The sequence below is a fragment of the Syngnathus leptorhynchus genome, chromosome 1, assembly GCF_054491065.1.
Source record: "Syngnathus leptorhynchus isolate UIUO chromosome 1, UIUO_Slep, whole genome shotgun sequence".
Classification (NCBI taxonomy): Eukaryota; Metazoa; Chordata; class Actinopteri; order Syngnathiformes; family Syngnathidae; genus Syngnathus; species Syngnathus leptorhynchus.
Window position 1 is genome coordinate 17,330,485 of NC_141195.1, and position 14,919 is coordinate 17,345,403.

The 14,919-nt window shown below is 41.6% G+C and overlaps 2 protein-coding genes across 3 annotated transcripts; one reads left to right on the forward strand and one right to left on the reverse strand.

The window, feature by feature from the left end:
* The first annotated feature begins 373 nt into the window (after positions 1 to 373).
* Positions 374 to 4,884, forward strand: tmbim6 (transmembrane BAX inhibitor motif containing 6). The gene is made up of 10 exons (XM_085905558.1): positions 374 to 1,103; positions 1,944 to 2,017; positions 2,089 to 2,197; positions 2,284 to 2,404; positions 2,495 to 2,543; positions 3,031 to 3,128; positions 3,330 to 3,409; positions 3,780 to 3,880; positions 3,975 to 4,050; positions 4,141 to 4,884. Exons 2-10 carry the CDS (start codon positions 1,962 to 1,964, stop codon positions 4,162 to 4,164), a joined length of 714 nt encoding a protein of 237 aa, XP_085761684.1. The 5' UTR covers positions 374 to 1,103; positions 1,944 to 1,961; the 3' UTR covers positions 4,165 to 4,884.
* Positions 4,885 to 5,659: 775 nt separating this feature from the next.
* On the reverse strand, positions 5,660 to 14,454 carry ctdsp2 (CTD (carboxy-terminal domain, RNA polymerase II, polypeptide A) small phosphatase 2). 2 transcript variants are annotated; one of them, XM_085905539.1, is made up of 7 exons: positions 13,673 to 14,438; positions 10,820 to 10,983; positions 9,357 to 9,458; positions 8,864 to 8,920; positions 8,175 to 8,267; positions 7,897 to 8,082; positions 5,660 to 7,804 (listed from the first exon to the last, which is right to left on the reverse strand). In XM_085905539.1, the coding sequence occupies exons 1-7, from the start codon at positions 13,731 to 13,733 to the stop codon at positions 7,679 to 7,681; spliced, it is 789 nt and encodes a 262-aa protein (XP_085761665.1). In that variant the 5' UTR covers positions 13,734 to 14,438; the 3' UTR covers positions 5,660 to 7,678. The 2 variants fall into 2 exon arrangements, with proteins under 2 accessions (XP_085761665.1, XP_085761673.1); XM_085905547.1 differs by lacking the exon at positions 5,660 to 7,804 and having other exon boundaries at positions 7,907 to 8,082; positions 8,175 to 8,422; positions 13,673 to 14,454.
* Between the last annotated feature and the right edge of the window lie 465 nt (positions 14,455 to 14,919).

Here is a 14,919-nt window from a genome sequence, read left to right on the forward strand (position 1 = left end):
TCATACTCAAAAACAGAAAAAGTCAACTGTGTGTATATGGGGATTTATATAGTCTAATTATGTAATATAGTAATAAATTGCAAGAAGTAAAATTTATATAAATATATTATTGACGGTAAGTGAAATATAACTCTGTAAAAATATAAGACCACTTAAATTATATTACTTAAACGTAGGCCTTTGTTTAAAATATGCTCCACTGCATGTTTATGAACTTGCATTGTGTTACAGCGAATTGTCTCGGATTCTCACTTTCTATTTGACACATGAAGATAGAGTCCAAGTGACCGAAAGTTGAATTGTACAGATTTTCAGGTGGCCCACGAACGCACCAGCAATTTAATGACGTCACGGTACAACTGGGTTGCGGCAGCCATTTTAGGTGTCCGAAGGCGAGCACTTGTGTGCAAGAACTGGCCAGGGAGTTGTTTCTCGGCTTTTGTGATATTATTTGCGTCCTTTAAACATTCACGTTGTTAATCTTACGCCTCATCCAGATAAATTTAAGACTTCATTGTCGTCGTCGTATTACAAATGACACTTGTTGGCGTGTTTTTCTTCATTATACCGGAAGTTTTTTTAACATCAGCTTTATTGAGTACAAATATACGAGAGTATAGAATCGTAGAACACACATATACTGGTAACCACTCTACAAACATATAAACAAGCAAATGAGAACTATCAAGATGATTTCTTGTAGATTTGTGACGTCCTTCGAATTTAACAACCAAGACGGTCGTTAAATTGCAAACTTTACCAGCGAATATAAAACGTTGCCAAAATGAAAAGAACGGTGCTAATATCATATACCTTATAATACCTTAACCTCTATATTGTCACATTTGGACGGTCCAGCATGCCTCCTAAAATTTATTTTGTAAAATTCGGTATTTAGGTCAGTCCCAAAACAACCATAAAAAGGGGGACAGTCAGGTGTTGTGGCGTGCACGTCTCTGGGCGTTTCTATGGTGACATCACTGAGTGCGCGTGCGTGTATTTGTGTGACACGTCCTGGCTTTCAGACGCGACTCAAAGCAAAACTAAAAGAATCCACGAAAGGCCTACAAAACGAACCGCAGGGCGTCAGGAGCACCGACTAGGTAAATCACACACAATATACCGTCGGGACCCCTTGACATATTGCTTGAATGACTTGACGTTTGTGGTTTTCGATTTAATTGTCGAAGTATGGGATTTGTGGTCGCGCTAGCCGACGTTAGCTTGGAAGGCTATTAATAACACAAAGCAGACGACCAACAAGCAAACTGTGGTTACCAACGCACACACCCAAACACAGGCGCACAAGTTGTGGGCGTCCTTCGTGTTAGTTTTTCAAATTTACACAAACAAAGGCATTACATGTGATCTGGTTCGTTGTGTTTTGCGTGCTGCTGACTAAAAAGATTCAACATCGACAACATGGATTACAAGCACTCAATTCAGAGCAGCTAACAAGGAAAGTACCGTTTGCGTTTCTCGTAGTACGTGACCACCGATTGTTCATACTTCCGCCATTTGTACATTACGATAAATCGTTGCACCGTCAACGTAAATAATTCACGCCAGGCAATTCGAAAACACGTCGTTACGAGTTAGGTTACTGGACTAAAATAAGATGTACAATTTCGCTTTCAATTTCTTGGGGCCTTGTTTACTTGAAGTAATGGTGAAGGGTTGGCTCGGATTTGAACGGTGTTTTATATTTTGCCGCGACCGGCCATGAATTGATTGTTAAATATTTTCAGATTTCTGTCATCCTCCATGAAATCACACTGATTACCTGTGTGGCTGCAAACGTGCTTTTACTTTGGAGAACAATGATGCAGTTGTATCAACAATCTGTTACTCATTCCTCACAACGAAATGATTTTTAATGGACATTTTCAGGAAGTATCTAGGAACATGGCAAAACAGTTTCTAATTTGTTTGTCTTTACCCAGAGATCATCTTCTTGCACCATGAACGCGTTTGACCGCAACATCAACTTTGATGCCATCTTCAAGTTCTCCCAAATGTATGGAGCCCATCAGACGTGTTACTTATCTGAGTCGTGTTTGTTTCAAATGTTTTTCTTTGCTCTTACAGATCTCATTCCACCCAGTTGCACTTGAAGAATGTCTACTCCAGCTTGGCGGCATGCATGTTCCTGGCAGCAGCCGGCGCCTACACGCATGTCGTCTTGCGCCTCTTCCAGGTATCTTAGTTTGCTTCATTTGAACTCACTTTCCATCTTGTATATTATGTACCTGATTAGACGAGTGACGCCTCGTGTGTTGTCAGGGAGGTGTGCTCTTCGCCCTGGCATCCCTGGGAATGATGGTGTGGCTGGCCATGACGCCGCACAATCCCCACACTGAGAAGAAGAGGCTGGCCATCCTAGCGGGATTTGCCTTCCTTAATGGTTTGCAACTCACCTTTATTGTGTTTGGGCGACTGTTAGCCAAATGAGACCAACTGAGGCGTTTTTTTTCCCCCCCTTTCCTCACTCTAGGTGTGGGCCTCGGACCCACACTGGACTTTGTCATCGCCGTCAACCCCAGGTACGCCATGGAACACTTGCGTAACGTGTGCCTCACCTTTAAACTCACGTTTGGGCCTCCTAGTCACATAATCCTTTTGTAAAATAGTGGCCAGAATGGCCATTCTCTCTTCTATTGCAAGTGGGGGGGGGGAAGAAAAATATTGCTCTTTTGACATAGTCTGATCATAATGTTTGTTTGGGCAGCACCATGTGAAGAATATATTAAAAAGAAATAATGATACTCAAAATTCAGCTTTGAAAACACATCATATACTCGCATAAACTCGCATGTTCAAAGTGCCTTTCAGAGAATCTTTTTTGGAAACAAGACGATTAACATTCCAACTGTAAGTGCATAAATGCGTGCAGCCACGAAATGTCACTTGTTGGCACTGTCGATGTAAGGGCATCATTTGAAATGAGAATTCTCGAGTTTAAGATCTGCCTTACATAGCTGCATTCTCTGTTTTCTGTCGCTAACTTTTTCCCCCCCCGTTTTCTTTTAGCATCATCGTCACAGCCTTCATGGGAACCTCCGTTATTTTCATTTGCTTCACCCTCAGCGCCCTCTACGCCAAACGCAGGAGCTACCTGTTCCTTGGAGGTAACTCGCGCTCATTCCTCTTCACACTTGGCATGGCTGAAAGTACTTTCTAGAAACATAATTGTATGAAATATAGTTGCTTGCTCCTTTGAGAAACTCTGTCCAGAGAGAGATTCCACGTTTTGCCCGTTTAAAGGCAAAAGTATAGGGAACCTGGACTGCTAGTACTTTGTTGTCTCTAACTGTTGTGGCGATGATCAGGCACACTGATGTCTGGCCTGTCTATCCTCTTCCTGATGTCACTCATGAACATGTTCTTTGGATCGGCGATGCTCTTCAAGGTCAGTCGGAATCTTCGTTTGATCTCTCTTGTCTTGCTTGCTGCATCTTGTCTCAGTGTCACAACTGTCCTCAAAAAAGCCTCCGTTAGGCTTCTGAAACACTCCAGAACAAAAGAAAATCACCAAAAAAACCAACTTGAATGTTGCTTGTCATGTTATTTGCTCCATTTAATTTTTGGGGGGACAAGACCGTTTTCTGCATTTGCAAGCATTTACTTATTTCTTGCAATAGTGCACATTTTAAAAACTATCTAGCTCCACCAGTTGACACTCATTTTTGGGAAATCTTGTCATGCTCGCTCTTTCCTTCTTGCGTATTCCTTCCACGTTTCTGAGCCCTTTCCAAGATGACCCTTACTTCTTCCAACAGGCTCACATGTACCTGGGCCTGCTCGTCATGTGCGGCTTCGTCCTGTTTGACACTCAGCTCATCATCGAGAAGGCGGAGAACGGCGACAAGGACTACGTCTGGTGAGCGAGGCCGAGTCGGGTTTAAATAAAAAATCGAAAACGTGTCAGCGTTTCACTGACGACACGCACAAACAAAACGTGTCACCCTGTGCAGGCACTGTGTGGACTTGTTCTTGGACTTCATTACCATCTTCCGGAAGTTGATGGTCATCCTCGCCCTCAACGACAAGGTACCGAGGTCGTAAAACAACTCGACAAAGAGTAGCAGTGTGTCGAGTAACAGCGTGGTGTTGTCTTTTCTCGCTTTTCTGTTGTTTCAGGACAAGAAGAAGGAGAAGAAGTAGATAAGTTTGTGCGAGCGGCTGAAAAAGATTCGGGCCAATTTGCGTCGCGCACTATTTTTGACTTAATTTCTTAAACTCGTGGTCTTACGGTCCGATTGAAAATGATTTGAGCTTTTTTTTTTTTTTTTTTTTTATGTTTAACTTCCAAGGGTTGATTTGTTTGTCCGTCCATGTCCAACTAATGCTAGTCGAGCTGGGAACACGAGGAGACTAACGTTGCAGTCATCCTACTTAGCCTGTAGAGGGTAGCATTGTGCCACGCAAGCGGCACTTCAGTTGAGTTTGGTCTTGGTTCTATGTGCCAACAATTAATACAAGATGATGACAGACTCTCATTTAGCAAGTCACATGAATAATGATAGTTTAAGTTGTTTGATCACGTAAATTATTTTGCTTCATTTCCAGGTTTCTGTTTAGTAGTAGTCGAGAGTGATTTGGACACTGGATCCCCCTCCCACATGCCCTCTGAAGTAATGCTTTGAAATCTCTTGGACTTTTCTAGATCCCCGTTGGCCGGCCGCGTTTGTTCAAGTTTTTGACTGCGCTTTTTCCTGTTTCTGCTTTCTTCTCTTGTAAATTCTACAGATAGTTTGCCAAATTAAGTGAAGTTAACCTTGCATTTTTTTAGCATATACTGTGAAGAATTAATTTTGTTCATGTAAAAGGTTAACTACAAGTTTGATACATTTGCCCAAATAAATGTGTTGAATGCACGCATTATTCAAGTGAAGTAGAAGGTTTCATCCCACCAAGGTGTTTGGGGAGGATTTCTTCCTCTGCAAGGAAAGGTTTTTGCACAAAAACCTCTTTTTGCAATTTCCAACCTTGGACCACAACAGTTTCTCAAGAAGTTACCACACTTATGCAGTGACTGTAAAGTCAAATGTGACAGTTGTAAATATGCGCATATTACTTTTTGAAAATAAATTAAAAAGAATTGATTTAAAAAATTCAGAAAAATAAAACGGAAATTGTTAAAAAAAAAAAAAAAGACAAACAAATTTAAACAAAATATTTAAAATAAAAAGTTAAAAGAAAGTTAAAAAAAAGTAAAAGTTAAAAAGTTTTTAAAAAAAAAATTGAGGAAAAAAAATGACCGTTTTGGTTCTGTTTGGTTCCCCCAGCAGGGTTTTTTTTAGTTTTTCCTTGCCCATTTGGTTTAGGGCTATACAAATAAACTTGACTCGACTTAAATTAAACAATTTAAAAAAACAAAATTTGAAAAAAAATTAAAAAAATAAAATCGAAATAAAATTAATACAAATTAACAAATACATTTAAAAATATAAAAATTCTTTAAAAAAAAAATTGGATTAGAAAGTGAAAAAATAAAAAAAACCTTTAATTTTCTTCTCAAAAGTTTTGCTTCATTTAAAAAAATATATATTTTAATTAAAAAAAAATTAATTTAAAAAAGCGTATGGGTGAAGAAATGGCTCTCCACACAGAAGGTGGATAAACTTGAGTTTAAAGCCTCATCACAAAAACACTCAAGTACAGGAAAATAGAACCAATTTTTATTTCAATAAAAAATTGGTAGCACTTTGTAGTTCTGGTCTGATATGGGAGACAAAAATATTCCAAAAGACAAAGACAACTGATGGCAATCTTAAATACTTTGGATCATCACATGTGGTACATTTAGAATTTATAAAACTAGTTAACATGGGGGGGGTAGGTGTTCAACAACACAAGAAAACCCAGGAAACACCCAAAAATGACACAAATTAATGACAAAACTCGTACAAGCGAAATTTAAACTGCTTAATGTTGGCAAATGCAAAACAATACAAAATATTGAGCATTACCGGACAATACAGGTTGTTGGCCAATAAATACAGGAAAAAAAAAAACACTCATAAAAAAAAAGATATTTTCAAGTGTTTTCCCGCTACAAGTAGCACAGCTGCGTAAATTTGCTCTCGACAGTGTTTCCTCATTCATGCCCAGCATGACATGCATTCTAGTGTTGAGGCCATCATCGTAACTCCATTTTTAGGCACAACACCTCTTATCGCTCCAAACTTCAAAAGGCACTGTCTATCTTTGTCAGCAGTGTTCGGTGATGATGATGATAACAAAAAAAAAAACTCAGAAAGCTTATCTGAATGTGTGGCACTCTGCCTATGCTGTGTCCGCATATTCCAGTGTGTCTGCTCACTACAGACTCTTCATTATGATACGATTTTGTCCTTTTTTGCTCAAGCGGAAAGCTACATATATTGTCACCTTCCTAAAATAATGCTTTTTTTTTTAAACAGAAAAAAACTAATCATACTATATTCAAATTGAATAAGCGGTTTAACTAAGGATGCAGCCGGTTTTAGCAGAAGTGGCTTGAGTGGCAGAAGATGATTGAGGCAAAATCAAAATATGTCACCGGCCACAATTTTAAGAGGGACACAGTATGAAATCCACGACAATCAATCAAAGACTGATGTAGAAAATATAAATCGGAAACTGCAGGTGAATTCTGATAATTACATCAATGTAAACAGTACAATTGCATTTATTTTTCCAAATCTGACAAGGCCTCTTTCATAAGTGGCTATAATATAAATCAGGTATGACGCAACTGACCACTCAGGTGGCGCTCATTGCACCTCCATGTCATCAAAAGGCAATAAACATCACAATGGTTTGACAAATTAGACAGTGACAGAAGCAATGGCGGACAAAAAAAGAAGAAATCAGTCAATGGCCAAAAGAGGACAACACAAAATGATTTGGCTTGGGTTGCAGTCCAACCTTTTTGGTATTTCCTTCAGGAAGCAGACTGCACCACATGACGTCATGGTTTGTGCGCACACGTGTCAATTCACTAATGCATTCCGTTCACATTCCAAGTGGTTTTTGGTTTTGTGACGTGAACGGCTACCTAAAAGCATCAGATTTAGAAAAGACCACAATTGGGCATCATTTAGCTTTCGTGTTGTTTTTTTTGTTGCTTATTCATAAGGCCAAGTCTTAGGCCCACTGAAATGAAATATTGACAGAACCGGCTTGCATAGAACTATTTAAAAATAGATTTCCATATAAAACAACTTATCAAAACGAACGGTGTATAAAACCCGTGGTGATTTAAAAAAAAAAAAAAAAAAATCTTTTTTTTTTTCTTCTTCTTCCTCCTCCGTCCTTAAAGGCACACTCAATCAAAGGTTGTCCAACAGTCAGACGGAGGGAGGGCATGCGGGCTTCTGTTTTGGCAAGAGAACAATTGCCATAACTGGATGAACCGGTGACTGCGGCAATGGCGCTTTGGTTGCGCTGTCTCGTGGTGATTTGCATGATTTTGAATAGTGCTTCATATAAAAAGGAAAAAAAAAAAGGCTTGAGAATGCCAAGCATAATCTGAGGCACAAACTTAGTTGCTTTGTGGTTTTTGGAATGTCCTTTAACCCACGCTAATGTCAATGTTGAGATATTTGTGCAGCAGCTGGGACAGACCCAACATGTGAAGAGCTCCTGTTTCAATGCGTGATATGTGGAAGACGACCTGGAAAAAAAAGGTCCTTTAATGCCCACGAAGTTGGTCCAGCTGAGTGTACACGTTCTCCGCCTGGCTGAGTTCTTCAAACACGGGCAGAAGGTTGAGGAGTTCGGCGTCATCTACGTCATCGAACCATGACGACACGGGGACCTGAGGAGCGGGCGTCGAAAAGATTTGACATCAATGTTCTGATTTCTGAAACTCCAGCAAATTGTTTGCGCCAGTTTGGAGTGTAAACTCACAGCATTGTTGGGGTGAAAGATGTACGATGCGGGGGAATTATCCAAGATGAGCGTCTTATGAAGATCCCGGCCCAGGCGGCTCAGATCTTTCACGTAGCAACCCTGGTGGAAGACGCAGGACTCCCGAAAGAGGCGAGCCCGGAACACGCTGTACTGGTCCAGCAGGTCTGTCACTGGGTCGGCGTACTGGATTTCAAAATATATTTGGCCATTGAGCGATTCTTTTGGCATAGCGTTTTGAGAATCACGGTCATATGGTGATTAGGTCCGCTAGCTACCTTAGCCAAACTGGCGGTGAACAGCACGCACTCAAACAGCTCTCCCATTCGCTGCAGGAACTCATCCACGTACGGCCTCTTAAGCACGTACACCTGCCAACACAGAGCCCACGCATTGGTGACTTCCTGACGGGAAAAACGCCATCCCACATTCCAGGACAGCGGGAACTCGTCTGTGTGTAGAGCTGCGGACACCAGTGTCTGGAAGCGTAGCAGTGCTTGAACGTGTTTAGCATTTGGTCGAGTACCTGGAAGCCATACTGAAGATAAACATTCACTTGGATAGAAGTTAAGAGGCAAGCCTCATCTGACATTTGCTCAGCTGTGACCCTAATCGTGAGAAGTGCTGCAGAAAAATGGACGGGTGGATGGATATCAGAAAGCCCAGGTTAGCCGCCAATGGCCACTTCCTGAAACAAGTAATCAAGAATAGGCCGTGCCACTGTTAACCAGCCTATCCTGGATTACTTGAACCAGGCCGAAGCCCACACAGATGCCTCGCCTGCATCGCAAGACTCAAGTCTTTGCCGCAAAATCCCAGACAGATTTTGTTCTTTATTGTCTTCCACTCTTAATATCTTGGGCACCACATGTTGAGAACGTGAAATGACCCTTCCTGCTGTTGCGGCTTTGTGGCCAGTAGAGGTCACTGCAACCACATCAGAAAAGCACGCTGCACTGCCGCTTACCTGGTGTGTGGTCCCCTCAATCTCCACCGGCACGATGAAGTCCGCGTTGCTGATTGGCTAGAGGGGAAACAGAAGGGAGACGTTCGTTCGGTTGGCTCGGTAGGCGTGCGTGCGTGCGTGCGAGCTCGTGGACCCCGAGCAGAAGTTCTCATGTTGTTACATAAGCGCTGGCTTACATGCCGTACTGCTGCTACTGCCGTAAATAAACAGGTCACAGGACGCATGAACATCCAGTCATTTGAGAAACATTCTTTTGGATTTATAAGTGAAGGTGAAATACTAATATGTATTCAGAGCGTTAATATCCAGTCCGTGCTAGGACAGAAATAGACCTGGGACAACCTAATGCCCAGATTCTAAATATTGCCATTTAGAGCGGTGGTTTTCAAACTTTTCATAGTCACCGTAGTTTGCATTTGTAACCCGAGCAACGGAGGGGGGCGGGGGGGGGGGGGGGGGGGGGATTACGATCAATTGACCAGTCGGTCCCCACCTTGAAGGAGCTGTGCACCAGCGTCTCATCTAGATCGATGACCACGCAGATCTTCCCTTGGTCATGGGCGGTCACCTCGGGCAGGAGCCTGGCGTCGCACAACTGATGACACACAAAACAGTTTTCACCGCTCTAAGCCATTTGACGTGTGGGTGCGTGATTTTGAGTTGTTGGGTATTGTCAAAAAGTTTCACATTCAATTCTATTTCAATTCTTTAGGCTCCGATTCAATTTGATTTCAGTTCTATAGATTACGATGTTTGATCTCATTGATATTTTTACTAGTCAGAGAAAAACGCGTGGATATCCGACAGCCCATAACTGATGGATTTAAAACTAGTTGAACTGGTGGATGATAGATTAATAAATGGGCAGATAGAAGATTCACTACCCACTACAAAATAACCATTACTTGCAAAGGATAAATATGACCTTAAGGTCAGCACAAAACTGCGCAACAGGAAACCAACATTAAGTGCAAAAACTCTTGTTGTGCAGTTTTTCGCAGAAATCAATACACACAAAACTTTAATATCATTGAGATGATGTGTCTATTCTGCATGTCATTCCAATCCCACCCCAAAAATATAAGACCTTGTTCAAGTGTTCAATTGGTGATATTACAATTTAAAACTATACTTAAAACTACAGAATCTGGCCATTTGTGAAGGATAAGGCTTGTCCATGAGTAGCAAAGAGGTTTTTGGAAACACCTTGTAAAGCCCAAAATATATTTAAAAAAAAAACACCTTTTTAAACCAAAAATAAATGTGTAATGGAAAAACCAGTTGTTGTTTACCACATAAAGATAAAATGAAGATAGGTGAAAGATGAATATTTGAGTAATATTGAAACTGAAAACTTTTTTTTGTTTTGCAAAAACTAAGAGCTATTTATATTATTTGTTGATTTTTTTTTTTTATTTCTAAGTCATGCTGAGTCTGGAATCTCCCTGCACTTTTTGGTCTAATTATAATGAATGAAAAATGAACATGACCTGAACATTTAACACATGCAAATCTGAAACCCCTTTCAATAAGCATATAGTCAGTCGAAGTCAATTTTGATGCCAATATTTTCCCATTTCGTGCAAATTAATTTCAGTTTCAATAACTACTAATAATCAGTATTGGCCTTGAAAAAAGAACCGCCCCCCCAAAATGAGCACAATTGCAATTTCTGTAAATAGACATGCAGTTCTTGCAATCTATCAATAACAAACACAACATGGGAACCATTTCTCTCTCTGAGCTTTTTTGGTCAGCTGCCAGGCTGACATGAATTACTCTTCTGTTATATAACATCCACATTACAACACAATATTCTTTCTTCAGCTAAAAAAAAAAATGAGCAAGAGCTCGCCGTGACATAAGAGCGACTACATATTCCACATCCCATTGGGTTGTTCCGTTGCGATTTCGGCAGGACTGAAGCGAGCGTACGTGGAATGCCAACGAGGTTACCTTGACAACCGCCGCATTTTCCGGGGCCTCCAGCAAAGCCTGCTGGGAAGGCGGCAGCAGTGGCGGAGGTAGTTTGGGCTCATCCTGAGCTTGCAGGCAGCAGAAGAGCGCTTTGAAGACATTACAACTCCGAGGCTGCTTCAAGGCCGAGCGGCTCACCTGGCCTGCCACACAAGCGCAGAGGAAAACATTTAGTACAGTCAAATGTCATTGCAGGAAACTTTGTCAACACATTATTGTTAAAATAACTTTTAGGAAAATAAGCATCTTTATTTTGTTCTATAAATTACCGTATTTTTCGGACTAAAAGTCGCTCCGGAATATAGGTCGCATTAGCCATAAAATGCACAATAACGTGAAAAAAAAACATATATAAGTCGCTCTGGAGTATAGGTGGGAAATTTATTCAACAAAATCCAACACCAAGAACAGACATGAACGAGCAACAACAGGCAGCATAGGTATGCTAACGTGACATAAACACAAACAAAGAGCTGAGAACGGGCCTGACGTAACATTCAGAGTTATTCTAATAACTATTACATAAATAACACGTTTATAAAACCATTTGTGTCACTCCAATTCATTAAATCCATCGATTGTCCTTTATGTAAACAATGCCGCGTATGCGCCGCATATGCTCCGCGCTACTGACGTCGGACTCGTAAATTGGATATAAGTCGCTCCTCAGTATAAGTCGCCCTCCCCCCCCCCAACTAAGAAAAAAAACGCAACTTATAGTCCGAAAAATACGGTACAACTACACAATGCAACTCAAAAAACAAATATTGCCACGTGAAGCATTCCTTTTCCGAAAATGGAAAATAGCTTAAAATACTGAATAAGGTCCAGAGTGGTTTTGGTCCCTTGTATTTTTTATTAATTTTTTTTATTCCAAAAGCTGCTTTGCATCTAGAATCTCTATGCCATCATGTGTCTGTCAAGTATGTTCTGTTTGATATTTGATAGAATGCAGGAATTTGCAAATGTCCACATCAGCCATCTTTACACACTTCCTGATTTCCCCGCATAGAATGCAACAACATAGAAATGACAAGTTTTAAGGTCCACTGTAATTTTGCGCTCTTCCTTTTGTCCCCCTGAGCTCAATATTTATTCATTTGTGAAAGCATAATGAGGAGCTTGCGGATTTCCGCTCTCACCTCCACAGTCTTTTGATATGTATGAATTGTCAATAGGTTATTTTTTTTTTAATCTTATTGTAACACACAAATAATTACAATACGAGCAATTTCCACCCCTTTATTGAAAAACTGGACAATATTTCAAACGGCTAGTGTAGAAAATGCAAAAATATGCCTGGATTGTGATTCAGTTCCCCGTTTGATTCATAACAGGTTAGCAAATCCGCAAAAATGTCGATAGTTGTTTTCCAAAGTAAAAACAGATGTTTGCAAATATCTTATTTGGATGAAACACAAAGATAACCAGTCTGCTTTCATGGAGGACGACAGCAATTGGAGAATAGTTACTGTTGAGAGGCTGCTACTTAGTTAAACAAGGTCTCTCAATAGTTATTGATCAATTTGATGATTAACAGATGAATTGTTGCATATCTACAATCAACGTTGCTTATGAGGGTCAGCGCGTGACTTCTACATGCAGAATAACACGGCCTGCGTGAAATCTGCTTTTACTGCCTCTGCTGCTGCCTCTGCTGCTGCCGCTGCTGCTGGAAATGGCCGGCACAGGTTATATAATCACGAAGGGCGGGAAAAACTACACTCACTTTAGAGCGCTACCTTACACAGACAGAAAGCATTCCGAGCGAGGCCTTTTCAAGGCTGCCTGGCAGCCATTCTGTCGTCGGAACTAGCCTTGGTCACACCTCCACGGGCTTTGCTTTTGACTATGGATCGTGGGACAAGCCTAAAGTCACAAGAAAAAAAAAATTGGGCATCACATCTCTGAGATGTGGAAGCTTCCAGTGGATCATCAAGCTTCCTAGAAAGAGGAACCGATGATAAACGGGCCAAAAGTGTGCCAGTGCAGCTTAGGAAGGAGAAGAACGTTTTTTTACTTGGCCGAATGAGGACGTAGTGTTACACAACTCCGTGGTTGAGGAGACAAACAAAAATCCTCATATGTTGATCACATGCAAATACACTGGCAGATTTTTCCCCCCAATTCACTGCGACCTTATCTTCTAAATAATCATATCTCCAAAACTAACAATTGGCAATGACTAATTATATCTTATATTTTTGGGCGTGTGCAGGGAGGGGGGGGGGGGGTCCTGCTGTTTGAACGCCCCCCCCCCCCCCCTTCCAATCTCATTTACACATTCTCCAGTAACATCGAGATTATTTACGGTGCATTTTGACGTTATGCAAACGCAACCGCTACGCCCCCCACCCCCCCCCTCCCCAGAATGCGACCCAAACTGCCGAACTGCGTTCGAAAAGGGAGCAAAGCGAGCCTGTTGTTGTGCACTCGTGTTTTTTTCCTGCTAGTGGCAAAATGAAGGGCTGCTGCTAAACAAGCTGCAACCTGACACTCTCAAATACTCGAGCAGCTTTTGTTTCTTAGCCAACAAACTCCAGCAGCGATTATCAAACATCAACACACGTTTTGGATCTGACACTTAAAGTTCGAAATTCTGTTTAAATGCGACACCAATTCAAACGTACTACAAGCGTCATTTTTATTTTCGCCATTAACGTTGTAGTTGGGACTGCTTTATTGACTTGAATTCCACATCTGCTTGTGATGTTTTTTTGTTTTTTTTTAGGTTACAGCTGTCAATCAAGCAAGTGCACACTGATTCGACGTAGTGGGACAACAACAACAGTCGCAGAGAAAGATCATCTGAGCGGTTCAAAGTAGTCTCACCTGTTTTGGGGGAAACTTGGACGTCTTCTTTGTGCACTTGGGTGATAACAGAACTTTCCATCGGACAATCACGGAGCCCTCAAAATCCTCAAATCCTGTCCCCGGGCACTGACGGGCACCCCTCATTGGCTTCTGTCTTCGCGGTTCCGATCCAGCCGATGATTCGCCGAGCTCGCCTGTCACTGGCGTCTCTCCCGCCTGCTTGTCTTGACTACTGTCTTTCTGTCCCTCTGTCGAGCTATTCTTCTCCAACGCTTATTCAGTTTTTTTTTTCCCTTTGCAGAAGGAAAGTGCTCAATTCGGAACCGCTTTTCGGGGCTCTCTGGACACGACTTTTCGGTGGTGTTGCGAGCGAGCGAAGAGGGGGGGGGGCTTCCTGGTCGTCCCGTGGCCGCCGAGTCGTCACTTTTGCAGCAGCAGCAGCGCCAGCAGTGGCGGCGTCAACATGGAGTAGAATCCAGCAGGCGCAAACGAGCGGACGAGGAAAACAAGCGAGGAAGTGGGGCAAGCCAGGCCGGTTTCAAGCTACCCCTTACTACACATAAACAACATCGGCCGGACGCGCTCCGAGAGCCCCGAAAAGACCCGCACCTCGAAGCTACTCTTTGCTCTCAAGTGCAAAAAGTCCACCTCAGTACCAAATGACATAAATACGACTTTAGTCAAATAGCCCACGCGTTGTTTTTGTACGGTTGGCACTCGGCGGGTGCCCTAAAACCGACTACCTTTTCTGATTGGACAAGCCATAGCGAGGAGGCGTGGTTGAGGCATTCCTCCCAGGCCTGCACGCGTCACATTCCAGCCCGACGACGAGATGCTTTCATTCGCTAACTTGATTATAACGTCCAAAAAATAAACGAATAAACAAACGACGATCGATGGTCAGTCAGCTATCCATCATAATTACTTTCTCATCTGGCTTTCATTTTAGGTGCACATTTATTAATCCATCAATTTATCATCCACCCTAAAGATGGACAGAAAATGCTTGCCTGCCTATCTATCTATCTATCTATCTATCTATCTATCTATCTATCTATCTATCTATCTATCTATCTATCTATCTATCTATCTATCTATCTATCTATCTATCTATCTATCTATCTATCTATCTATCTATCTATCTATCTATCTATCTATCTATCTATCTATCTATCTGTCTGTCAGTCACTTGCTTCCAGGTTTTTTAAAGAAATCATCCGTCCAGGATGGTCCATTTTTCACTGTCAAGTCCAATTTATATATAT